The sequence below is a fragment of the Podarcis bocagei genome (genome assembly GCF_964188305.1).
Source record: "Podarcis bocagei genome assembly, chromosome: 10".
Lineage (NCBI taxonomy): Eukaryota > Metazoa > Chordata > Lepidosauria > Squamata > Lacertidae > Podarcis > Podarcis bocagei.
In genome coordinates this window covers 19,029,138-19,055,325 of record NC_138135.1, presented here as the reverse complement: position 1 = coordinate 19,055,325, position 26,188 = coordinate 19,029,138, and the positions used below count along the sequence as shown (strand labels likewise).

General features: G+C 43.4%; 1 protein-coding gene across 2 annotated transcripts in view; it reads right to left on the bottom strand.

Moving 5' to 3' along the window:
• The window catches only part of RERG (RAS like estrogen regulated growth inhibitor), a 97,452-nt gene that overhangs the window by 7,085 nt on the left and 64,179 nt on the right, over positions 1–26,188 (bottom strand). The window contains exon 3 of one of the 2 annotated variants that reach the window (XM_081210536.1): positions 2,831–2,887. The exons of the other annotated variant lie outside the window; for it this stretch is intronic. Within the exon in view, the coding sequence (XP_081066662.1) occupies positions 2,831–2,887 (57 nt within the window). The remainder of the gene's footprint in view (positions 1–2,830; positions 2,888–26,188) is intronic. 2 annotated transcript variants of the gene reach the window in all.

Genomic DNA, 26,188 nt, shown 5'->3' with positions numbered 1-26,188 from the left:
GAGGGGAATAGGGGTCTCCTAACAGGCACTGTGGGTTAAACCACAGAGCCTAGGGCTTGCCGTTCAGAAGGTTGGCGGTTCGAATCCCTGCGACGAGGTGAGCTCCCGTTGCTCGGTCCCTGCTCCTGCCAACCTAGCAGTTCGAAAGCACGTCAAAGTGCAAGCGGATAAATAGGTACCGCTCCGGCAGGAAGGTAAAAGGTGTTTCTGTGTGCTGCTTTGGTTCTCCAGAAGCGGCTTAGTCATGCTGGCCACATGACCGGAAGCTGTACGCTGGCTCCCTTGGCCAATAAAGCGAGATGAGTGCAGCAACCACAGAGTCGGCCACGACTGGACCTAATGGTCAGGGGTCCCTTTACCTTTACCTTCTTTAAGCAGCCTTAATGAACTACAGCTCCCAGGATTCTTTGGGGGAGGGGGGGCAGGAGACATGGCTGTTTAAATTGGTATGATGCTACTTTAAACACACATTGCACGTAAGAGCCATTAATGTTCATGTGAGCTATCTATTTTTGAAAGGTCATTGAGCTAAACATTATGGTAAGTAACTCCATACTTACACACTGGCGTAAAAGATTTTAGAGAACAATCCTATGCTTAAAAGCCAACCCGCCTATTCCTTTCACCTCCAGTGGTTTTTAGAAATAAAATGTCCAAGTCATCTGCGCTGGCAAGCGCTCCAAACATCTCTCCCCCCCCCAACACCACAAGTCATACCCATTCTGTGTATCTCATTGCCTGACATAACTGCTCAAAAGCCACAAGGGAGCATTTAGAAGGTAGTAGTGGTGGGGAGAAAGATGTTCCAAAAGCACTGTTAAGAATGAACAGCTTCATTGGCAAGAGAGCCATTTATTTGATTTTGCACGAGCTTGTTTTTAGAGGACCTGGCAGCCGTCCACAGATCATTTATATTGTCCTTGGTCTGCCGAGTATGCGACTGCAATGCCATATGCTGGAGTTGAAACGGGTTGCCAGAAAAAGGATCACACAAATTCTGACTTTGCATGAATGCTCCACATTTGGAGAAGACCACAATGGGAAGGCCAGATCATTTGGGTTTTTTAGAATAGCTTGGAGAATTTGAATCATCAAGAAAAGACTTTTCAAGAAGCCAAGATTCTCCCCACCCCCAAAAAACCTTGGGAATGCTTAATGGACTGGTTTTGTATCGTGCTCCAAATCTAACTTTAATTGCCTTGTTGGGGGTTGAATCAGATCCAAGTCTTATTGCCTGGTGTATTGGCAGAGAAGAGTGCTCTTAACAGTGCATGGCTTGGTTATTCTGCACAGCTATCAGAGCGGTTTTCATTACACCTTCAGCCTGAGGTACTGCTAGTGCCATGACCTTTGGACGTTTGTATACTCTACTCTTTAGGGAAAAAATGAGCAGAACCCTGTGCCAAGCCAACTCGAAAACCACATCAACAAATGCCGAATTCTTCACAATTTATATAAACACACCCACGTTCGCATAAACTAGGGGTGGGCTGAATTTCCTACTCCATTTTTGTAGGACCATTCTGCCACCACCTGCATAAATAGAGAGGGAATTGCTTTGTGTGTGTGTGCGGGGTGTACGTGTGTTCAAATTCCTAAAAGAAGGCTTTTATTTATCTTCTATTTCATTGAGCGAAATGTGTATATCGCTTGCTTGCAGTAGAACTTCCAAGGGGCTTGTGAGAAATATCAAAATCGTCAATAAAAACATTTTTAATTACCTGGAAGAGTTACCTTGAGTTGAGAACTTTGCCCCAGGATGAGAATGGAAATTGTGCGCCGGCGGCACAGCGGCAGCAGCAAGAAGCCCCACTAGCACGCCTCTAGTTAAGAACAGTTTCAGGTTGAGAATGGACCTCCGGAACAAATTAAGTTCGTAACTAGAGGTACCACTGTAATAGTAAAATGCATCAACATGGATGGCTCTGGATAAACCTGCGTAAGCAAAAATGTTTCAAGCAGGTGCTGAAAAAACGAGCAGTGAAGGAAGAAGAAGAAGAAGAAGAAGAAGAAGAAGAAGAAGAAGAGGAGGAGGAGGAGGAGGAGGAGGAGGAGGAGGAGGAGGAGGAGGAGGAGGAGTTTGGATTTGATATCCCGCTTTATCACTATCCTAAGGAGTCTCAAAGTGGCTAACATTCTCCTTTCCCTTCCTCCCCCACAACAAACACTCTGTGAGGTGAGTGGGGCTGAGAGACTTCAGAGAAGTGTGACTAGCCCAAGGTCACCCAGCAGCTGCATGTGGAGGAGCAGGGAAGCAAGATTATCACCAGATTATGAGACTACCGCTCTTAACCACTACACCACACTGGCTCCCTGCCTGATGTCAATAGGAAGGGAATTCCAGTTCAAACTTTACCAGAAAAGATCTGACCATGACAAGGGAATGTATTGCACCCCCCACAACTTGGGTTCATCCCTCATTTCACTAGGGGTAAAGTTTACATCAAGAGTATGCCCTACCTAGTGCATTGGATCAATGACCATTGGGGGGTTTTTTTTTGGGGGGGGGAGGGCTTATCATTCCAATAACAATGCTAGGATTGTTCCCTTGCTGATCTTGAAAGTGACTGGACATTAGAAGGTTGTGGAGTGGGAGAGGTACTATAAATCAGTCAAGTACTATAAATCGTCTTTCCAACAGGCTCTGCGGCATTCCATGGTTACAGGCAACAGAATAGAACAGGCACAGGCAAACTCGGCCCTCCAGATGTTTTTGGGACTACAACTCCCATCATCCCTAGCTAACAGGACCAGTCATCAGGGATGATGGGAGTTGTAGTCCCAAAACATCTGGAGGGCCGAGTTTGCCCATGCCTGGAATAGAACTTACCAAGAGTAGGATCGTACTCCCATATGAATCGTTTGGTCAGAAAACGCACCACAAGAGCTATGGAGAAAGAAACAAATGAAGTTAGATTCAGAGGAGTACAAATCTTTTGTTCAGGGACATTCTCTAGGTGAAGAGCCGGCAGCTTCTGGGTGCTACTGGACTACAACTTCCATTATCCTTCACCACTGATGATACTTGGAAAAGGCCACAGGTTCCTCATCCATATTTTAGACAGCTGCTGTATTTGAGGGCTGTATGGCACAATAAAAACCTTATTGACCTGGGCAGTCTCTCTTGCAAGACAGAGCAGATTCACACAACCAAACTAGCATGTTGAGAATTTGGCTTGAATGGATTCCACACTGAATTCAGCATATAAGGGGCCCTCGGTCTCTTAGCTACAACACTGCAGCTCTGTACAAGAGTCTCATGCTGTGGGTAAAAGCCTCAGCGCCTAGGGCTTGCCGATCGAAAGGTCGGCGGTTCGAATCCCTGCGGCGGGGTGCGCTCCCGCCGTTCGGTCCCAGCGCCTGCCAACCTAGCAGTTCGAAAGCACCCCCGGGTGCAAGTAGATAAATAGGGACCGCTTACAAGCGGGAAGGTAAACGGCGTTTCCGTGTGCGGCTCTGGTTCGCCAGAGCAGCAATGACACGCTGGCCACGTGACCCGGAAGTGTCTTCAGACAGCGCTGGCCCCCGGCCTCTTGAGTGAGATGGGCGCACAACCCTAGAGTCTGGCAAGACTGGCCCGTACGGGCAGGGGTACCTTTACCTTTAACATCAGGTGCCCTAGGTACAGAAAGTGCTCGAATATTGACCTTTGATTGCAGCATGTGTCTGCAGTGAGCGTAATTTGGGGAAGTAAATTCAGTCAGTCTGAGAGCCACATTGCATCGTGGGGATCCTTTCAGGGGCCGCACCCCAGTGGTGTGGTCAGGGGCAAAAGTCAGGGTTTTTTTTATACACACATACACACTTCTACTACACAAAAAAACTGCATTTTTTCAACCACGCTCCATCAATTAATGAAAAGAGAAATGGAATACAGGAAAAAAATGTCCAAAGGGAGAAGAAAAATAAAATTAGTGATATTCTCATGGGTATGGTGCAGTGTTTTGTTGTATTAACTTTGCATTCAAGGGAGGGACAAGGAGTCTTTGGGATGTTCCGTTTTTGGCATTTAGCAAATCATTTCGCTGGAGGGCTGCACTCTGCAACCATCCTGGTGCTTGTCTGTCCTGAAAAATGCATGTCATTCCCAGCTGAGCTTTCCTGCAAGCCGAAGTAGGTGGGGAGGTTGTCTGCTGTCTGCCTAGCCTAACAGCTGTTCAATGTTATTTATTTAAGTGAAGTCTTTTTTTTAAAAAAAGCTTTTAAAGAAATCAGTGTAGCAATGTATTTTTTAATTCAATTAACAAGCAAGAGTTTTTTTTATTTAGCATGCTGCTTTTTCAGTTTTCTATGTTCACCCAAGCTTCAAAATGCTGAAAGATCAGCAACATTTGGATCCTTCTCTCTCTGTTCAGCATACAAGGAAGAATGATAGTTCATAGCCACACCATATGTTTAAAGCACTCTTATACCACTAACAGTCATGGTTTCCCCAAAGAATCATGGGAACTATAGTTTGTTCAGGATGCTGAGAGTTAGGCCCCTGTTCCCCTAACAGAGTACAATTCCCAGAGTTATCTGGGCTGAGGGATTGCTAAAGTTTGGAAGAATCCTGTTATTTTCTGCAATGTATTTCCATAAAAACCAATTCGATTTACACGGTGCCATGGAGTACACATGAAAGGTTTTATGAAACAAAGGCTAACATAACTTTTTATTAGCTATTTGCAATGGTTCATCATTATCGTTGGGGTTTTTTTTAAGGCACATATTTGCTTTCTGGGTTTGGCTAGAATCAGAGGCACAACCACAAAACTCTTAAGAAAAATGTTTTTCCTTGTGGTATAAACTACCCATCCATTAGCAGGATGGGCTGTTAAATCTTGTGAGAACATCTGCTTAGCTGAATGGATCGGAAGTCTGGAGAAGTTCAGGTAAACACCCTTGACGTTATAATTCGGTGTACATCAAACCTCCCAACATGCTGTGGTTTCTGTAGCACTCCAGCTAAACGCCATGGCAATAAGGAGATGGACAAAATGTTAAGTTTAGGATCCACATTTTGTTCTGTATTGTGACCTTTCCATTCCTCTGATCTCCAAATGGGGGCACTTGGCAAGTCCTTCTCTCTCTTCCTTAATGGTGTATATGGAAGATACATTTTAAAAGCATTTTAGAAACCAGCTGCATCTAGCTGCATTCTTGGGCCATTTCCTCTTACACTTCTTGGCTAACAGAAATATGGATGGAGGTTACATAAACATGTGTGGGACATATGGCTTTCTGAAAATGTCCTCAAAGGCATTTTTGAAGTACAGTGGTACCTTGGGTTGCAGATGCTTCAGGTTACAGACTCCGCTAACCCAGAAATAGTACCTCGGGTTAAGAACTTTGCTTCAGGATGAGAACAGAAATCGTGCGGCGGTAGTGGCGGCAGGAGGCCCCATTAGCTAAAGTGGTACCTCAGGTTAAGAACAGTTTCAGGTTAAGAACAGACCTCCAGAACAAATTAAGCTCTTAACCTGAGGTACCGCTGTAGAGGGTGCCTTCTTTCTGCTCAATGTTTGCAAGATGTAAAATGGGCCCAGGCAACTGCCCTTACAGCAGGCATCCCCAGCCTTTGGCCCTCCAGATGTTTTGGACTTCAATTCCCACCATCCCTGACCACTGGTCCTGTTAGCTAGGAATCATGGGAGTTGTAGGCCAAAGCATCTGGAGGGCCAAAGGTTGGCGATGCCTGACTTACAGCCAGGGCGGCCCATCCTGTTTTGCCGCCTAAGGTGAAAGGGGAATGTGCCACCTTGCTCCCTCGCTCCTTGCCCTTACCTGGGGAGCCAAAGAGGCAGTGCCCCTGTGGGTGGAAAGTGGAACCGCAGCTCTGCCAGTGGGGCAGGTGGGGTGCCAACCTTTTGGCTTCTTCCACTTGAGGTGCCTATTTAACCCCACCTCACAGGCAGGGTTACTTATAGCTAGAGATGAGAGAATATGTCAATTTTGGTTTCTCTCAGTTTCTAATATTTTTTCTAAACTTAAGTTTAGTTTTCCGCATTTACTCAGCAGTTTGTGATTTTTTAAAAAAGGAATTCGCATGAAAATTCACCAGTATTTTTTATGTGAATTTCTTGTAAGAGACCCATGGTGTGTGCAACTTTGTCAAATATAAACCTTTTGGCAAAGCAACTTTCCCCAAAGGCAATGCAAGTTTGTACATTATCTTCACTAATATACACACATTTTAGTATAGCACATATAGGCATTTTGGTACACAGTGCTTTGCTGGAGATCTGCACTGCAAAATTTTGGTTAAATGCATGTTTTGAAGGATGGCTGTATTTCAGCCCATGCACTGTATCAAAACGTGTGAAAAAAGTAACTTTGCCTTTGGTGCAAACTGAATCAAATTTCTCCCTCATTACTATTTATTACTATACAGTAGGTATAGCCAAGACGGTGCTCTGCAGATGTTGTTGGAATCTGGCTCCCATCAGTCTCTGCTAGCATGGCGAATGGTCAGGAATGATGGGAGATTAGTCAGGGGTGGTTAGGAAGTACCCAGGAAGCCTGAGTCCCAGGTCCTTTTCGCAAGGCTCCAGATCTCCACCCACTTCCTCCCTTCTTGAACAATCTTCAAAAATGAATCTTTGCCTGTTGTTCCACAATTTCCTAAATGTGCATACTTATTGCCTTACTACATGGGAGTCCTTTTTTGAGGCATACAAAGATAAGAAGAACCTGCTACTCCATCTAGTTCTGCTTTTTTCTTACAGCTGCCAACCAGAGGTCCATGCAAAACCCATAAGCAGAACGTGAGTAAGTCATCCATCTCCGCCTCTATGATTCACTAAGGTTCGCAATCTGATGAATATCTGCTGCTGTAATTCAGACAATGGTTTATATTGCACAGTGCTTGGTCTCAAGTCTTGAGAAGCACATCCCCCAGGTCTGGATGTTCTGAGATAAGAGATAAGTGCTCTGGGTTACCACAGCAACACCAGCAAGGCCCATGACTTGCTGAGTTATTCCTCCTCCCACTGGTCCAGGAATGTAGAGATGGGTATTGCTTGCATTAAGCCCCTTTGCAAATTCTGATGCTGCACTCTCTGTGGGACAGGGTCTGACTCTGAATCTGTGAGAATCAGGGGAAGACAGTGTCAGTTTTATGCGTTAGCTAGCATGGCGAGCGTGTTAGTGGACCTTTCTGTACATATGTATCTTTACTTCAGAGACCTGAGGAATTGCATGTGCCCTCACAATGCCTCTGTATTTTCTTTTAAATAATGGAGGGTATCTGAACCCCTCTTTTCTGTAAGGATGACATTACTGAAGCTGTGATGGGAGAGAAGGTCAGAACAGGGATGGTGACGAAAGAATCACAAAAGCTCTAAACAACAGTAATCATTGCTGATATACACACTCATCAATGCATTAGGTTAAATCCTGGCAAAACTTTTTTTTTCTAAAATAATGCACATTGTGCCTAAATCTCCCATCTTTTGCATATGTTTACTCATGTTTATAATCAAGACATCTGTTTGTTTATCACCTAGCGTCTGAAAATCTGCTGTCTATAAAATAGCTATTTCTACGGTAAACATATTTTATTGTCACACATGCACACACAGAGCCTATTTCGCAACCCCATCAAATCACAACCCTTCAGATTAGTCCCACTGAAATAAATAAAAAAAAAATCTAGAATAGATGCAACCCTGATAGGCCGATGCCAGATCGTTTTCACTAAGCAGAGTGGATGCCATTCCTAAAGGAACATGGCTTCTGGCCTTTTAAGACCACCAAGGGATACAACAGGGCTTTCCAGCTTCTCCCATCAGCTGTTGAACACCGCACTCCTTAGCGATGCTTAAAGAACACAGCCAAATCCCACTTGAAATATAGGCCGCAAATTTTATTACTATTTAGATATTGCCATCTGTGTACATGGTATGCTGCGGACTAGCAGAAGCACAGGAAAGGCTCTCCCCCCAGATGTTAATCTCCATTCAGGTCTAGTTCTCAGTGTGGTGGGAAATCTGTGTCTGGGTGATGTCAATTCAAACAGCAGGTAGGGATGCGCAGAACAGAACGTTCCTTCCTAAAAACAATACACCAGAGCAAAGCACTAGCCCAGAAGTCTTCCCCTGGATATCTAGGGTGGAATTCAACTTCACACTAAGGTGATCACCCTGTCAGCACAAGCGTTTCTGCACAAGGATGATCTCCCTTCTCCTCCTCCTCCTGTGTGGTTCTCCCAACTCTCCTAAACAGATTTGGGGAGGATGTGGGGTGTGCGGCAGAGAGTGGGGGAAAGTCCCATGGTGCTAGTGGGACTCATTATGCTGGCTTCTGTTAGTTCAATGACTTAGCTGAATGTGGCCCCTAGTTTTCTATGTGCAGGGATATTCTTTTTGGAATGAAGAAATGTTAAATCATATGAGAGCCCCTCTCTGAAGCCTGGAGCAGCACACCCCAGACACAGGTTGAACGCCCCAATGAAGTTAAGGCTCATGCATTCAGGGAATATGTGCTAAAGGTATTCTGAACCACTCTCCACTGTGGGAGGGCCATTTGTCTTCAGGAAAAGCAGATTTTCAGCTGCTTTCAAGGGGCCATGGGTGAAGTTCATAGGAATCTGAGTGTGTTGAGTGAGAGGCATGGGTTATTTTTGTTTGGGGTGACCAGTGTGGTGCCCTCCAGATATTGCTTGACTGCAGCTTTCATAATCCATGACCATTGGCTATGAGAGCTGGGGCAGATGGAAGTTGGAATCTAGCAACCTCTGGTAGGTCCCATTATAGCAACCCCTGCCTAAATATGATGAGGTGGCCAAGGTGACTTTTGTTAAATGCCACACAGTTCGTGGCAGGGGTGTGAGGCTCTCTGCAGCCTACTAGCCACATCTCCAGATCTGGAATGTAACCTGGACAAGACACTATGTAGGACTTACTTTTAAGTAATGCCTACCACCTTTAAGATGTTTTGGACTACAACTCATGTCTGTCAGGCTTCCTCCCCCTTTGGCAGTAGATAAGCAGAACAAAGAGAAAGGAGTCTCTTACCATTTAGAAGCTTTAATGATCACAACGAGAGAAGAAAGAATCCATTTCCTAGGAATGGCGGTGCTCCCAATTAAGGGTTCCACCCACTTCCTCCCTTGTCACCCACGTCACTACTGTGTCTTGTAACTTGATCTCGCAACCACTGTGCTTTCTGTGCTGCCACCTTACCAGCTGTTCTTGACCTTGGGCTGAGCGGATGAAGACTTTCCAGAGACAGTGAATCTGTTAACTCTCTCCTCCCCCCCAGTGCTTCTTCTCCACCCAGTATTTCCCAGCTTCTGCCTTCTGAACTATATCCCTCTGCAAACCACTGTTCCAAATCTATACTGTCCTCCTGCTCCTGGGAAGATTCAGGATCTTGATCAGGAGCAGGGGGAGGGGGAGGCTCTCACCTTTCCTCCTCAGTGCAGCTCTTCTCAGCACGGTCCCTGACATCACCAATCCCAGGCAGAATGGTCAACGGTCAGGGTTAATGAGAGTTGTAGTCTATCAAAAAGCATGGAAGGATGACCTAAAAAACCACCAGCCTTCCACAACTGGACCCAATGGTTGTAAGAGCAAGGTTCCCAAAGTGTGTAAGTGTGAGTGTTCATATAGCAGCCAATACAACTGCTTTCTTAAAAAATAAACTGCAAATACAACTGAAATAAAGTGCACACAATAAAGTTTCTGTAACATGTTATCCTATCACCAATATTCTCTTTATCCAACACCTCAAATTTCCTTTCTACAATCTTCATACAGAGATTTCTGATTCCAGCATAAGCTGTTGTTCCTGTTATTCTCATATATATCTTTTCCAATTCCTATTATGCAGGATATTGTGCATCAATATTCTTTGGCATATATCTATTTATCACTCTCCCAAAGACAAAAGTTATTCCCCACTCCATCAATTTATTGTCACTAAAATGCCAGAAACCAATATATTCTCAAGCAAGTTTTAAATACTCAACTGGAACTGAACCAAATCGGAATCAAACCATCCAATCTATCAAGGGGAAAGCACCATAAAATCTATTGACCAAGGCAATAGTTAGGTGGGGTGGAGAAATCTCCATTGAATTCCCTCCCTTGTTTTGTGTGCATGTCGATGGGGTAAAGAAGTACAGTTTTCTCAGTAGATAGCTGGCTGCCATTTTGATTGCTGCCTGATGGGTTTGAAGCCAATGCAATGAGTTCTTTTTTCCCCAGCGAACTGATTTTTTTTGTTTTGTTTTGTTACAACTGGTGAAGCTCAGAGCATTTCTTTCTTGACCCTGGAGAGGATCAGTGGGGCAAAATTTGAAATCTACCAGCCTTGCTCTTTTTAACCCTTTTCCTGAAGTTTCTTCCTTGAATTCTGCTTTCACCTTGCAAGGCCAGTTAAGCGAAATATTATTTTTTTATCTAGGCACAATATTTTGATTAATATAGCAAAATGCTGCTTGGAGGATTATGGTTTGTGCCCCCCCCCAATAAATTTAAGTGCTGTTGAATAAAACCTACAGCTATACATAATGGATGTTGTAAAACCAACAGCTTATTGGGAGTTTTAGGATCAGGGAGAATTAATACAACATAAAGGTCTTTAAGCTCTTGACAGCCAAGAGGATTCTTCTATCCTAGGCCTGCACAACTTTATTTAATTTTATCTCTATCTCACTTCTTGATGCAAGAAGTTTCCCAAGGTAACTTGTGTTAGACAATAAATTATAATTATCCTGGGGCTGGGAATGGGCAAGTCTGAAAATTGTGGTTCCTCTCAGTCTTTCACTTTTCTGCTCTTAAGCTATATCCTCCACATTTCCACATTGCTTTTCTTAGAAACTAGTCCTCATGAAAATTCATTAGCATTTTAGTGCTAATTTCTCCTAGTACACATATTTTTGTATACAGTTTTGCTTACCATACACATTTCTGCAAACAATTTCACCTTGTATAATGCATTTTTGTACTCTATTTTCACCAACAGATGCATTGTTATGCGCACTTGACTCTAAAATATTATGCATTTGTGTCCACACTACTTGACTGGAGAATTGCTCTGTGCAATGTAAACAATTGCCAGTTGCAAAGGATGGCTGTTTTGGAATCTGAAAATGCTAATTATTATTGCTGTGTTGCTTTTGAGCAACAAACCTCTAGGAAATATACAACCTTACACATGATTTGGTTCATAGTAAGGTATGCTATTTTGTCTTAGTTTATTATTTACCGAATGTTTATGGTGCAAAATAAAAAGAAAGTAGGTAGGCTCATCAATCAAGGCAATATGGATCAAATAGCAACCCCCAGCACTAACTATGGCAGTTTCTACCCCTTCTGGTACATAACATTGCTCTGGGATCTTGCCACACAAATCAACACCTTAGATAATTGTCTCATCTTTCTCTCCTAACTGCTGTGCTGCTTTTATACTGCAAAAGAGAGAAGTGAAAAGAGGGCAACTTCATGACTTCTGCCAGCTGCCTTTGGCATACCCTTAAAGAATCCTTCAATTGTCCTCCAATTGCAGGGTGACTTAATGATTTAATTGAAGGGTGACTTAATGACTTCTGAATTGTTTGTCAATTATCTGCTCAGGCAGAAAGTGCTCTGATGTGTATTGCACCAAGGCAACAGACACTCTGTGTTCTCTAGCCTCTTTTGATCCAGTCCATCACCTTTAAACACACAGGGCTGAATCCCACTCAGAATCGACCCAGTTATGGTATTCGAGATGACTAATTTAGGATTATTCATTTAAATGGGTTTACTCTGAATATAATGTAGTTGGGTACAACCAACCTTAAATAAGAATTGCCATCTATGCAGCTTTGGGAATCAAAAGCTGCCTAGGCCATACCTGATCTAAAAGCCTAATCCCAAACTGGATAGATAGACCAACCTAATCCATGGTGCAGTGCAAATTTGCGCATGATATTCGAGTTTGTAACTGAAGGGAGAAATTAACATCTTCAGAAATGCAGTGGGTGGGGCTTTTCATGGACTGGGAAAATGGAGTTCAAAATGGAAAGTTGGGGTGATTTTAATCTCTTTTAGCATTTTAACTTTTGTATGTTCTAAAGTAATTCTTTCTTGATTTTACTGTTTTATATTTTGTACAGTAGTGCCTCGCAAGACGAAAAGAATCCGTTCTGTGATTCTCTTCGTCTAGCGGTTTTTTCATCTTGCGAAGCAAGCCCATTGAAGGATTAGCGGATTAGCGCTATTAGCGGCTTTTAGCGGCTTATCTGCTGATCGGATCAGCTGATAAGCGGCTTAGCGGCTTAGAAAAAAAGGGGGGGGGGAAAACCAGCAGGAACTCGCAAGACATTGTCGTCTTGCGAAGCAAGCCCATAGGAAATTCGTTTTGCGAAGCACCTCCAAAACGGAAAACTCTTTCGTCTAGCGAGTTTTCCATCTTGCGAGGCATTCGTCTTGCGGGGCACCACTGTAATTCGCTTTGAGGTTCCTTTCCCCTTACAATCAGGCAGCGTTTAAATTTTTCTGAAACGAGCAAGCAAGAAAACAAATAGACCAACACCTGGTGCTCCAAGTGCATTCAGCGAGTGAGCTCTAGGTGATATATCATATTTGAAATTTGTGGGGATTTGTCTGCGTCAGTATAATCTGTGAAGTTATGCAAAGCCATTTACGCATTGCAAGAAGCATCATTTCCTGCTGAGTCTGCCTCACTCTTCTCTTCTTAGTGCTTGCTCTTTATCTCGCCAGCCTCCTAAGAAGAATTAGCAGACATACTGCAGGCAGAGGCTAAAGCCTGTGGCCACCAACCCCTTCCCCGTTAATAATATTTGCTGCTGTGTACAAACGTCTGGCTTCTGCCTTTCCTCAGCTTGACTTAGCCAGCAATGTGGGTGTGTGGCAGAGCAGGTTAATTGCCTGCCCTTTCTAAAGATCAACAACTCACTGCACACCACAGAAACCGTAAGAGTTGCGGCAGGCATGGAAGAAGAACCGGAGAGGCGGAGCAAAGTAAGGAGAGGTGGTCCGACTTCAGAGCTGGTTAAAAAGCACGCCACTTTGTGTACGGAGTAGGGATGGGGGAGAAACTCAGCTCTGTTCACATTTAAAGTTGGCTCTGCCCAGTTTGCGCTACCTGAAACAACCCTCCTTAGAAATCCTGACTCATCCGAATTTTGCAATTTTGCTAACTCATTCAAGCAACGTGCCTTAACGATGCATATGCCGAGTTTAAGGTGTGCATCGTAACGCATATGGGAGCAAAAATGCATGCAAAAATGCAATACATTGGGGGAAATCGATTTGCATTTTCATTAGGCAAAATTGCCTAGAATGAAATGCTAGGATAATTTTGCATTAGGATGGGCGTGGATTGTCATCAGGCGTCTTCTTCTTCTTTTTTTTTTTTTTAAAAAAAAGAATTGCAAACTGATGTGGAAATGTGGAGAACTGATCTGCAGGAAGGAAAAATGGGAAACCAAAAGAAACCCAAACTGTCCAGATTCCCCATCCCAAATATTGCATGCCAACAACCATTGGGCAGTTGCACGATCCATTTCATTCTACTTTTCCCCAGCATTTAGGGCTAGTGCAAGAAAATGGTCTGCCTGAGCTGCTGTCCTCACTCCTCTTCCTTTTATCCTGTCCCTGCTACCCCTCTCACATTATTACTCCCCCCCTAATTTTAGGCTCCATTAGCCACCAAAGCAAACCACAGTTGTGGTGCAGGTGCTTTCATGGCCACCCTACCCAGAATGCTTTGCTCTGAGGGCCCCCTAACTCTTGCTAGAAGCAGGGAGGGAGACAGAGCCCCTCACCCTAGGACAGTAACCCAGCAGAGGGAAGCAGCAGGTCTAGCAGGGGGCAAGACAAATGTGCCACTTTCTGTGGCTGCCGCCTGAGGCAGTTGCTTCAGTTTGTCTAATGGAAGTGCCGACTTGGCCAGCGTTCCATCGCTCCGATTGCACTGCTGCTCCACCAATGCTTCTGCCTCCACCAGCAGCCATGGTTCCTGCTGGGATTTGAGCAAGGGCAAAGCTCTTCCCTGCCTCTGCCTGTCACGTGCCTCCGAGATGTGACTCAGTCCTAGTTGCAATTTTCCCCAGCTTACGGTTCTGCTCAAGAGCCTGCTCCACACTCTCCCTACCAGTCAAGGCTTTATTTATATAAACAGACTGAACTTCTTCAGCATTACAGTTCCCATATTCCCCCTTTTACAAGAAAGAAACTACAGCGAAAAAGGTCTGGAAGATGCGTCAATGCTGTCAGGAAGTTCAGATACAACACAAGACCCTGAGAGAGCGGCTGTCAGTCAGAGCGGGCTGCCCTTGTGTCTGCTGGGTCAAAAGCAGACACTCGGCTTAAAAACAAGCTCCAGGAGAAAGTCAAGGGTGCTCCTGTGCTGAAATTGCCCCTCCAATTTCTTTTATGTTTTCTTCCCTTTGGGATTCTTGTGCCTCATAGACGGGCATCTTTAGACCTTCTTTGTGATTTCAGTGTGTGCAGCGCTGAGCTTACCTCACCGCTGCTGGTGGACTGTTTTCACTTCTCTGATCTGAAGAACATTTCCTAATCTGAAAAAAGTCGCACAGGAGGAGTTGCCTCATGGTATCTTTCCTTGTACTTCAATTAAACTACAGCAGAAATTTACAAGTGTTCAATTGGCGTGCACCCGTGCGCGTCGCTCCGAACCCAGAAGTGACTTTTAAAATAGCAAAAATGAATGACTGGCAGAATCCGAGACCAGGGAGAAGAGTCGGTGGAAGAAGATTGGAAGAAATTTAAAGACTATCTACAGAAATATTGCAAAATTAATGAATGTTAGAATGATGTCAGAATGAAGTTAAGTGGTTTAAGCAGCAATGTTATAAAGGTGTATGTAAAAATGGATTGTTAACAGGTGAGAATCCAAAGTTATAATATATTATGTTAAAGGACTAAGATAAAAACAAAGAGGGAAAGAAATTGCTGAATTAACTAACTGAATTGGAATACAAAAAAGGGAGGTGTGAGGAGGTCAGGGAAACAAGGAAATGAATGTAAGGTATGGAAAGACTGATGTATTTTTTTAAGTGTTTTTATCTTTTTTGTATTTTGTATTTTGTATTTTTTCTTTTGTCTTTCTTTTTCTTCTTTTTTTTAATTCATGTAATTCTTTTCTTTGAAACCTTAATAAATATCATTTTTTAAAAAAAGCAAAAATGGCCCTCAAAGAGCCCAGAAAGGGCAAAATGTGCAAAAACAGTGTCTAGCAATCCCACAAACCTTTGCAAGCGCAATCCCAGGAGCCTTGTTGAGAATTGGGAGTTTGAGAAAGGAGGTTTGAAGGGAGCAATGGTGGTGGAGTTTGGCATCTGCTGCTGTTTTTTAAAGGGTTTTCCAAGGGTTCCCAGAGGTTTGGAGGGTGTTTGCAGGCTTTTCCTATGGTGTTTCAAATATACATTAATTCACTGAAACATGAGGTGCCTCGGAACGTAACTGCCGCGTAAATGGGGAGTTGCCTGTACAGATACCAGGGAGGTTGGTGACATAAGGAGAGCTCTCCTGGATCAGGCCAAAGGCCCATCTAGTCCAGTATCCTGTTTTCTCAGTGGCCCATCTATGTCCTGCTGCTTGTCTGTTTCACAAGGCATCTTGCGGTCACTGTTGGAAATAGGAAACTGAATGAAAAGGAACTTTAGTCTGATCCAACAAAGGAAGTTACTCTGTTTTCAACACTGGGGCAATCAACAAACAGTGTAGAAAATATTTCCGTGCTCTTCCCTCCCTCTCCCATTCTTCCCTTCTTCTCTCTTCTGTATATTAATTTTTAAATGTCCTTTTATAATTCAGGGTATCTCTTTCCCCAGATGCTTCCTTTCCCTCTTCTTTCAAAAGAGTTGGCTACACAGGGAATTTCTCCAAGCAATCAGCAGATTTGCAGCTGTTTTGAGTTTTATGGGTTGCTGTTGTTTTTAATTAAAACACGCACACCCCCCCCCCAGGAAAGCCCACATGCAAAGGCAAATTTTGAGTCCATTGCCATATTTTTTCTCCTTCTGAAGCCAGAAGAAAAAGCATACTTGTTTTTCATGTGGCCTATAAAAGGTTCTGTTTCCTTGCCTATCCCATCCTGCTCTTCTGTAATTTGCAGGATGAGATCAGAAAGTGATGAATTACTAGACTAAGGATGCAGCGCTATGCACATTTTACCTGGGATTAAGTTCCGATGAACTCAGTGGGAGATAATTCTGAGCAAACAGCCAGAAGATTGCTCTGTAAACGATGCTATTAGATTCCGAGAATTCTGAGAAGCAGCTTTGTTCTTAGAACATTAAAAGTATGTCTCTGTTTTAGGGGTGGATGGCTCTGTCTATTTAGGAAGTTGCTGTATACTGAATCAAGCCATTTGGTCCATATGGTATTGCCTCACTGGCTGATATTGGCCTTACAGACAGGGGTCTTTTCCACTTCCACCCAGAAATTTCAGGGACTGCACCTTCTACATGCAAAGCAGTTTCTCTACCACTGAGCTACACCAATTTGTGAGTTTGCAATGTTCCATTCATGTTCATTCGCTCCTGTTTCCACTACAGTTTGTGAATTTTCTTTTCTATGTGTGGAACTTTGCATTATTCCCCCCCCCCTCACAAAATGCACATTTTGGAACCCCATTCTCCTTGGTATTCCATTGCACTCTTTCACAGTTACTGGGGTGAGACTTGAAATAAATGTATCATAGGCCAGCACAGCATGCTATTTTTGTTTGCAAAATTAATCACTTCTATTTTTGTCTGACAAATACTGGACTGGGTATGCTGTAGTTTAGTATACAAATTTGCCGAAGTTCAGAGCGCACCCCCCCCTTTTGCTTGCCATGTTCTTTTCTTGTCCTATGTAACTGTCAAAAGCATAACTGTGCATAATATTCAAGCTGAAGTAAAACCAGGCGATAGAATGAAGCGGAGAAAGGAGGAGGTTCAAGAGTGCCAAAGGTTCTTACACACGGGAGGGGTGGGAACTCAGTTGGTCCAACATGGATAGATCACTCAAGCATGCAAGAGTTGACCTACATTGCCTGAAATCGTGTGTGATGTAGTGCAGGCCTCCTGAGACTGTACCACTGTGGAATGCAGGTGGGGAACAGTATATCTGAATGCTCTCGCATTTGCACACCAAAGAACAGGTTTAGAATGATCTACTGCTGTTTATATATAATGGAGAGGTGCATTTAACTATGAAATCCCTGACCTGCTGCCTGTAGTGGCTCATCTGCACAGGACTGTTCCACACGTTGTTTCCAAAAGTGAAGCTTTGGCTCCAGTTCCTGCTGACCACAAAATTGTGTTGTTGTTTTTAACAATTAACCTAAGCCAGCAACAAGCAGGAAGCACTTCAAGTTGTGTCAGGACCTGTGGCCCTCCAGAGGTTATGGGATTCCAACTCCCATCACCTCTGGCCATTGGGCATGTTTGTTTGTTTGTTTACAGTGTTGATATACTGCTTCCCCCAAAGATGTCCTGCAAGGCAACGGAAAAAGAAAAGGCTAAGGATTAAACCCTACTCAAATCCAGAGTGGAGTCCCTAAGATGGTTGGATGGCGCCTTCCGGCAACTCCTGCAGCCAAGCTGGTGCCAAACATCTTGTTCTGCTTTCCTTTGGGCCACATCAGCAAGGCAGAGAGGGGGGTCTTTTTGTCTGGGCACCTCAGGACCTGCATACACACTGCACAGGCTTGCGCCTCGGGGAGGTCACTTCAGCGCTTCTAACGCAGCAAAAACAACCCAGGAGGAAACAGTTTTGAGTTACTGGCCTCTGTAGCCACAGCAGGTGCTGTGATTCTCCATCAGTTTGACCATAGCTGTCAACTTTCAGGTTTGAAAATAAGGGATGAGTAGCCTCACCTGTCCTGGGGACAGTCTACAGGATACCTAACAATCCGGGATAGCAGCGGGAAGCAGCACTGGAATAAGGGAATTTCCCGCAAAAAAAAAGGGAAGGTTGACAGCTATGCAGTTTGACTCCACTCCCAGAGGTGCACTTCCATTGTTTCACGAGAAAGACAGGTGCCAACAACAATACTGCTTTTCAGGCCAACCACACAGCAGTTTAGGTAAAGGTAAAGGGACCGCTGACCATTAGGTCCAGTCGTGACCAATTCTGGGGTTGCGGCACTCACCTCGCTTTATTGGCCGAGGGAGCCGGCGTTTGTCCGCAGATAGCTTCTGGGTCATGTGGCCAGCATGACTAAGCCGCTTCTGGCGAACCAGAGCAGCGCACGGAAACGCCATTTACCTTCCCGACAGAGCGGTACCTATTTATCTACTTGCACTTTGAGGTGCTTTCGAACTGCTAGGTTGGCAGGAGCAGGGACCGAGCAACGGGAGCTCACCCTGTCGCAGGGATTCGAACCATTGACCTTCTGATCAGCAAGTCCTAGGCTCTGTGGTTTAACCCACAGCGCCACCTGCGTCCCCACAAAGCAGTTTACATGGCATTATTTTAAAAATAAGCATCAAATTAGAAGAAAAAGGTTACAAAGGAATTGAAAGGGCAACTTGTTCCTTTAGAAAAAGCTGCTACTGCTTCTTCTCCCTTCCTCTCAGGGCAAGATGGTCCTTCAGTTCCCCCTGAGGTGGCAGCTGAGGGGAGGGGAGGGCTGCTATCCCTATGCTGGAGCTGCAGTCTCACAACATCTGGAGGGCCAGAACTTCCCCCATTCCTGTTTTATGAAGCAGATTTATCACCTGAATTCCCACTCCCCGCAAGAGAGTGCCTCAAGTGAGATCGATGGGTTACCAGGGAATGGTGGTTTGAAGGCTACAGGTACACAACTATCTGAAATGGAAGCAGCTGCTCTGTGACTTGTTCTCACAGCCAAAGCTGGATTGCTGAACATTTATTCTGCAAGACAACCAAACATTTTCATATTTGGTGGTGGAGTTTGCTTCTTTATTTCCTACCCACAGAGCGATGCTTGTCAGTTATGCATCACCCTAGCCTGCCCGCAAGCAGTCATTCTTCTCCAATCTGTACGGCTTAAGAGTGATGCTGACTGAATGAGTCACACGTTTATTCACAAGATAACACACAGGAGAGAGTTGCACATAGCAACCGGCGTGCTTATTTTCTGTGGATTTTGTGCACTACAGAAGCATCGACTGAGAACACTGTTCCCTGCAGAAAAGTGTGTTTTTAGTGAGAGGGGGCTGGTGAGAGGGAGTTCATAAAATGTTGATGACTTCGACAATAATATTTCTGAAGAGGAACTTGGAGGGAGGGAAACCTCAGAGACAGGCTAGATACACAGCTAGTCTGTACAATAGATTTAGCTGAGGCATTCAAGGACCTTTCTCTGTCAAATTAATTGCATCTGGCATAGAAAGCTACAAATTTTAACTTTAGCTGTCAGGGATGACCTAAATGCAGACAAGCTAGGAACAATGATATCAGGTCAAACTATTTACCCATTAACTGTAAACTCTGGTTGGCAATAGATTTCCAAAGTCCCACCCCTCCCTTTTGGGGGGCTAGGGACTGATCATGGGACCTTTAAATGTTCAATGCCACACTAATCTATGCAAAACTCTCTGCAAACAGAATAGAAAACACAGGCGTTCGCAACAGATTTCAGTGTGAGATTCAACCCTGAATAAATTCTCTTCCTGCTCCCTGAGGGAGTACATGGCCCTGATGTGTGTGTTGAATTTGACTCTGATTAAGGGATAAATTTGGAAGTTTCCAAACAGTGGAGCAAAATGATAGGTTACTGTTGCTGGTAATATTTATAACCAGTTAATAATTCTTCTTCACCAGTGACTCATCCGTCTCGCCTGACCTCGTTTGGATTAGGCAGCCAGCCAGATTGAGGGGAGCAAGAAATGGAAAGGAAGAAAAAGTGGCCATCACAACCTCCCTTTATACAAACTAAGGACAAGTCCTCCAGAGCTTGTTTCCCATTCTGGCCTTCAGAGGTTTAAAATATTTAAAGCTCCTCATAAAAGTATGATAATGGGACTAGAAGTCACACACAGAGAGAGTGTATAAAACACAAGGAACTAAAGGAACAAAATGGAATCCAAATGAAAGCTGGTTGGTTTTATAGAAATGAGATCAGTTGATTGCTCCTTCCCAGAGCCTGGACGGATATCCAATCTATGGGGAAGGGATAGAGCCATTTCAAATAGGGAAATGTTGTAGTCCAGTAGTCAGAATGTTGAACTTGAAGGCTTAGGAATAAAACACAATGAAGCCATGAAATTCTCAACGGATGGCCGTGAGCCAGTCACTCTCAGCCTTGTCTTCCTCACAGGGTTGTTGGAAGAATAGACTGAGATTAAGCCAGGCTATCCTCATTGCCCCCCGCCCCATTTACTGGCTGAAAACGGTCCTGGCTATTTTACAGGGAAAAGAAAGATAATAATTTCACAGCCAACTTTAACATGCACAGAACATGAATGAACTAACATAATACTATTTTTGTTCTACAGTGGTACCTCTGGTTAAGTACTTAATTCATTCCAGAGGTCTGTACTTAACCTGAAACTGTTCTTAACCTGAAGCACCACTTTAGTTAATGGGGCCTCCTGCTGCTGCCGCACCACCGGAACACGATTTCTGTTCTCATCCTGAAGCAAAGTTCTTAACCTGAAGCACTATTTCTGGGTTAGCGGAGTCTGTAACCTGAAGCGTATGTAACCTGAGGTACCACTGTATTTAGAAAATTTAGACCCTGCCTTTTGTTGTAGTGGTTGGTCAATGAGATCTTCCATTGCTACTGGTCTCCAAACTGCTATGGTACAGTTTTAATTCTTATTGGTTGTTTTATTTAAATGCATTTCTAATTGAGTTCTTTTCAAAGCCTGAGGCTATGAGTTCTTGTGAGGAAAGCCCCAGGCCCCTCAATTTTTCATAAAGCGACAATCTCCATTTAGACTGGAACGGGTCTAGTAGAGTCAATGGAGCCACTCCCACTGGGAAAAATATGAGTTTTAGCCAGAAGTGAATCTTCAAGATCCATATCCTGGCATTAATAGGGAGTTGGCCAACCTCCAGCCTAATGGCAGTGTTAGAGACACAGGTAGGTAACCCTAGTAGGGAACGATAAAATTTAGTTTGTACAGATTCCAGGGACTTGAGTTTTTGACAATTAAATATCTGGGTGCCATACGTCAATTGTGGAAGTATTTTTGCAACAAAGACCTGGGAGGCAGCAGGGACATATTGACCTCCTTTTCTGTAAAAGAATCTTATAATAGCTCTGGAAGATCTTTGCGCATTTACAATGGAGTTCTTGATCTGATGGCACCAGGATCCCTTCTCATCAAAAATTATTCCAAGATATCTAAAAGATGTTACTTGCTCAATAGGTTGGTTATTAATTTTCCATTTATGTCGGAGTTTTCTCTTGGAGAACACCATAATTTTTGATTTAGTGTAATTTACTATTAGGTGTTCAGCTTCGCAATACTCTGTAAGAGCTCGTAAAAGTTTTCTTAGACCCACACAAGAGAAGGAAATAAGTGCCGCATCATCCGCGTACAAAAGGACCGGGATTGGTGTATTATTTAGATTTGGGGAATGAGTGCTTGCTTCCTCCATCTTTCCGACTAAGGAGTTTATATAGAAGTTAAAAAGAATAGGAGCAAGAACACAGCCTTGCTTGACACCATGGGAGCTTTGGATTTCCTTTGATAGGTTCCCATAACGGTCGCATCTAACACGGATCCGAGTGTTTTCATGTAGTCTACGGATAAGAAGCAAAAGACGTCTATCGATGTTTGTGACATTTAGTTTTTCCCAAAGTCTGTGCCGGGGTATCGAGTCGAAGGCTGATTTAAAATCTATAAAGGCTACATAGAGAGAGCCTCCTTTCTTTGAGGTGTATTTCTCCACTAGATGTTGCAATACCAATCCTTGGTCTAGAGTTGATCTATGTGCCCTGAAACCAGCCTGGGCTTCCTTTAGGATGTGCTCCTGTTCCAGCCAGTCCGCAAGCTTTTCACGTAAGTGAGTTGCATAAAGTTTGCTGATGATGCTTAAGAGACTGATTGGTCTGTAATTGGCTGGATCAGGTTTGCAGCCTTTCTTGAATATGGGAACGATGATTGCCAATCCCCAGTCCTCTGGTATTATTGCTGTTTGATCTATGCATCAGGGGACATCAGGTTACTGTTTATCTCCCCTATCGTTCAGAAATTTCCAGGTCGATCTGAATCTCAGCGGCTGAAAATCCTACTAGGAGATAAAAACCCAGAAGTAACACTGAAAGTGGCCAAGTTTTCTGCGGCCGCGATCAAGCGGAGGGCATTAGCTGTAAAAAAGTAAAAGATCTGACCCCTGGATAAGCCCCCCCTTTTTTAAGCCCATACATATACTGTAGTGCATATATGAGTATGTATATGTGTGTGTGTGTATATGTGTATTGTTTTTATGTATAATTTTACAACTTTTAATTGACACCATCATTCCCTTGTAAACTATTGCTGCCTTTTATGTTTTTTTTCCTTTCTTCTGGTCTATGACCGTAATAAACTATTCATTCATTCATTCATTCATTCATTCAATTGAGTTGGTTTATATGTTTGAAACAACCCAGGGATGACTTATGTGATGAAAGATGGTTGATAAAAATGATGGATGAATACATAAATAGGAAAAACAAGGATTGGAATAGAATAAAATCACATATAACAGACGCTGAATAAATGAAATTTATTCCCAGGTGAGAGCTCGGAAGGATAGCTCTTTTGTGTGTGGAATAAGGGTTAAGACATAATTAGGGTAGAGGCTCTTGCATTTATTTCTTATTTTTCTATGTCTTTATTTTCTTCTTTTTCCTTATTTTTGCTTCTTCCCTATTCATCTTCTTCAGATTAGTTTGGCTTTTATTGCATTTTAGGTTGAAAACTCTTAATAAGATTGATTTAAAAAGAATAAATGAAAACTAGTTTTCTATTTATAGGGTTTTCATGTATATTAATGTTTTTGAATTCTTAATCGATATACGTACTTATATTGACACACCTTGCAGTTCTGCTTCGATGATAAAATATATTAAATATGTAAGATACTATTACATTTCTTCCAAAATATGCTGTTATTTGTTCAGTCAATAAACAAAGGCAAAATGTGGCTTCTTTTTTTTTTGTTTCAGCGCAAGGTCGCTGCAAATTCTGCTGGTGGCTGAAAGCAGCACTGAAGCAAAAACAATTGCCTTTTTGAATTGTAATCTCTTATCTGTGGCCAGTGTGTGGTCTTTATTCTATGCACAAAGTACAGGCTGGTTTTCCACAGTCAAGGGCACCGACTGTGACAAGATACTCCTGGAATGGAAACCTGCTTCAACTTGTCATTGAGCAGTCTCTTTGGCCAGTGAATGCCTTGCTCACCCTCAGTCCCTCTGAAAGCTGCTGTGGTTTATTTATACAGGGCATTTATTTATTATATTTATATATCACTCATCACCATAGGATCCCAGGGCAGTTCACAGAATAAAATACAGGACAAAAACATGAAAATAAATAAAACAAAACCGCAAAACAGACCGCAAAAACCTTCCCACAGACACAATTAAAAGGCTGTAGAAAATATATATATATATATATATATATATATATATATATATATATATATATATATATATATATGCTTTCGTAGATTTTCACGGGTACAGGAATGCAGGTTTTGGTGTCTTCGGGTGTCTTCCCGTGTAAGAGTTGGGGTGTCTAGGCGACGTTTCGACGAGGTCTCACTCGTCATCTTCAGGCTGGTGCTTTCGGCTTCTTGTTACTGGAACAGAGCAGGATCTCAGTGTTTGAGTTCCTATAAATACTGTTGAGGGGGTGTGGTGTATAGCCTCCAACGTTCTGGGCAGAGAGGAAGTTCCCAGGTTAGTGTGTCTTTTCTTCTTTTGTTCATTAATTACTTGAGGGATATCTTGAGTGATTTCTTGAGTGATATTCTGAGTACCACTTAGGAGGGTCATTAGGTGTGGATTAGTTGCTAAAGCTTTCGTGTCTTGACCTCTTGACCTTGTGAAGAGTTTTTTCTGGGACAAATGCAAACAACTAGCCGTTTGGAGAGCTGAAACGGAGTCCGCACATAAGACAGACACACACACCAACAAACTCCACAAACTAGAGAAACGCCAGAAGCCCAGCCACCCTCCACAACAACCCATGAAACAAACAGTACATAACATATCAGACAGGATCCTCACCTCAACTGAAACCAAAGTACTCTCCAAAGGTTTCAACTTTGCAGTCGCCCCGAGACGCATCCCCACGGAAAACATCATATGCGGAGTCGAAGCTAGCCTAACCAAAATCAACCCAGATGAAGCCAATAAAATCAGACTTGAAGTCACCAACATCCTCTGCTCCAGCAAACCACCCAGAAGCAATTTACACAAAGAAGAACAGAAAGCACTCACCAACCTGAGGAAAGACAACAACATAATCATTCTCCCAGCAGACAAAGGTAATGCCACTGTTGTGATGAACACATCGGACTACCAAGCAAAACTATCAAATCTACTCCAAGACCCTACCTACCAACCTATAAAAACAGATCCCACCACCTATCTGGAAAAAACCACCAAATCCAAAATAAAAGCCTCTCCTATCAGTGAAGAAATCCAGCTAAGAATCATCCCCAGAGAAAAATCATCCAGATGCCCCAAACTCTACGGTCTCCCCAAGATACACAAAGAAGGAACACCACTCAGACCAATAGTCAGCTCCATAGGCTCACCTCTACAAAATCTCGCTAAATTTCTCGCTAAGCAACTTCAGCCCTATGCAGAATCTATCGCTTCACACGTTACAAACTCCTTCCAGTTCATAGAAACAATAAAGAAGCAAAACCTACATCCCGACGACCTACTTGTGAGCTTCGATGTTGTATCTCTCTTCACACAAGTGCCCATTAATGAAGCCTTGACAGCCATTCAAAACAAATACAATCCCCCCGAATACATCCTGGACCTGACCAACCACTGCCTAACCAACACGTACTTCATCCACAATGGACAAAGATACAAACAGATAGAAGGAGCACCTATGGGATCACCCCTCTCACCGGTCATCGCAAATCTGTACATGGAACACTTTGAAACCAATGCTTTAGACAAGTCAGAACACAAACCCAAACTTTGGCTCAGGTATGTTGACGACACCTTTGTAATTTGGCCACACGGGAAGAAAAAACTAGATAGCTTCCTCACACATCTCAACAGCCTACACCCCAAAATACAATTCACTATGGAAATAGAAGCCAACAACCAACTTCCCTTCCTTGACGTCCTAATCTACAAAAAACCTGATGGCTCCCTAGGACACACTATCTACCGGAAAAAAACACACACCAACCGCTACTTACATGCACAATCACACCACCACCCTGCACAAATAAACTCCGTAGCCAAGACTCTCATCTCCAGAACCAAACGCCTGGCTGACAAAGACCACTTGACAACTGAGTTACAGAATCTTTCAAATGTGTTAATCGCCAACGGATACCAGCAAAACAGGGTTACGAAGCTAATCCAAAAAGAAACACCCCCCAAAAAGCAAGACACAGAAGAAAACAATGGCATGGCCCTCCTTCCTTATATCAAGGGCACTACAGATAAAATTAGCAAAATCCTCCATAAACACAATATCAAAACAACCTTTTGCACCAACCAAAAAATAGCCAATATCCTCAGAAACCCCAAAGATAAAATCCAGTTAGAAAACCAAGGGGTCTATGAAATACCCTGCAAAGTCTGCCCAGCCACGTACATTGGACAAACAAACAGACGAATAAATGCACGTATCGCAGAACACAAGAATGCCGTCAAAAAAGAAGAAAAAACTTCCTCTCTTTACCAACACATGAAAGAAACAGGACACGAAATTAATTTTTCAGATTCCAAATTGCTCTTTAACATGGAACACCACCACAAGAGAATAATCATGGAAGCCATCGAGATAGAGAAACACCCTCACAACATGAACAAGCGTGACGATACGTCCCGCCTGCCAGACATCTGGAAAATAGCCCTCCCCACAAAAACCGACACCAGAACCAGAGGCACACAGAACGCCATCTCCAATCAACCACACCAGACCCAAACCCAGACCCTCTCCACAGATAAATTACAGACACCATCCAGTAGCCAAACCATAGTGGCACCTCCGGATGCTGCACCCCCCTGCAATCCCTACACAGATCTGGCTGGCACAGGGCACAAAACCACAGCTCGCCCCTATACACGAAGCCAA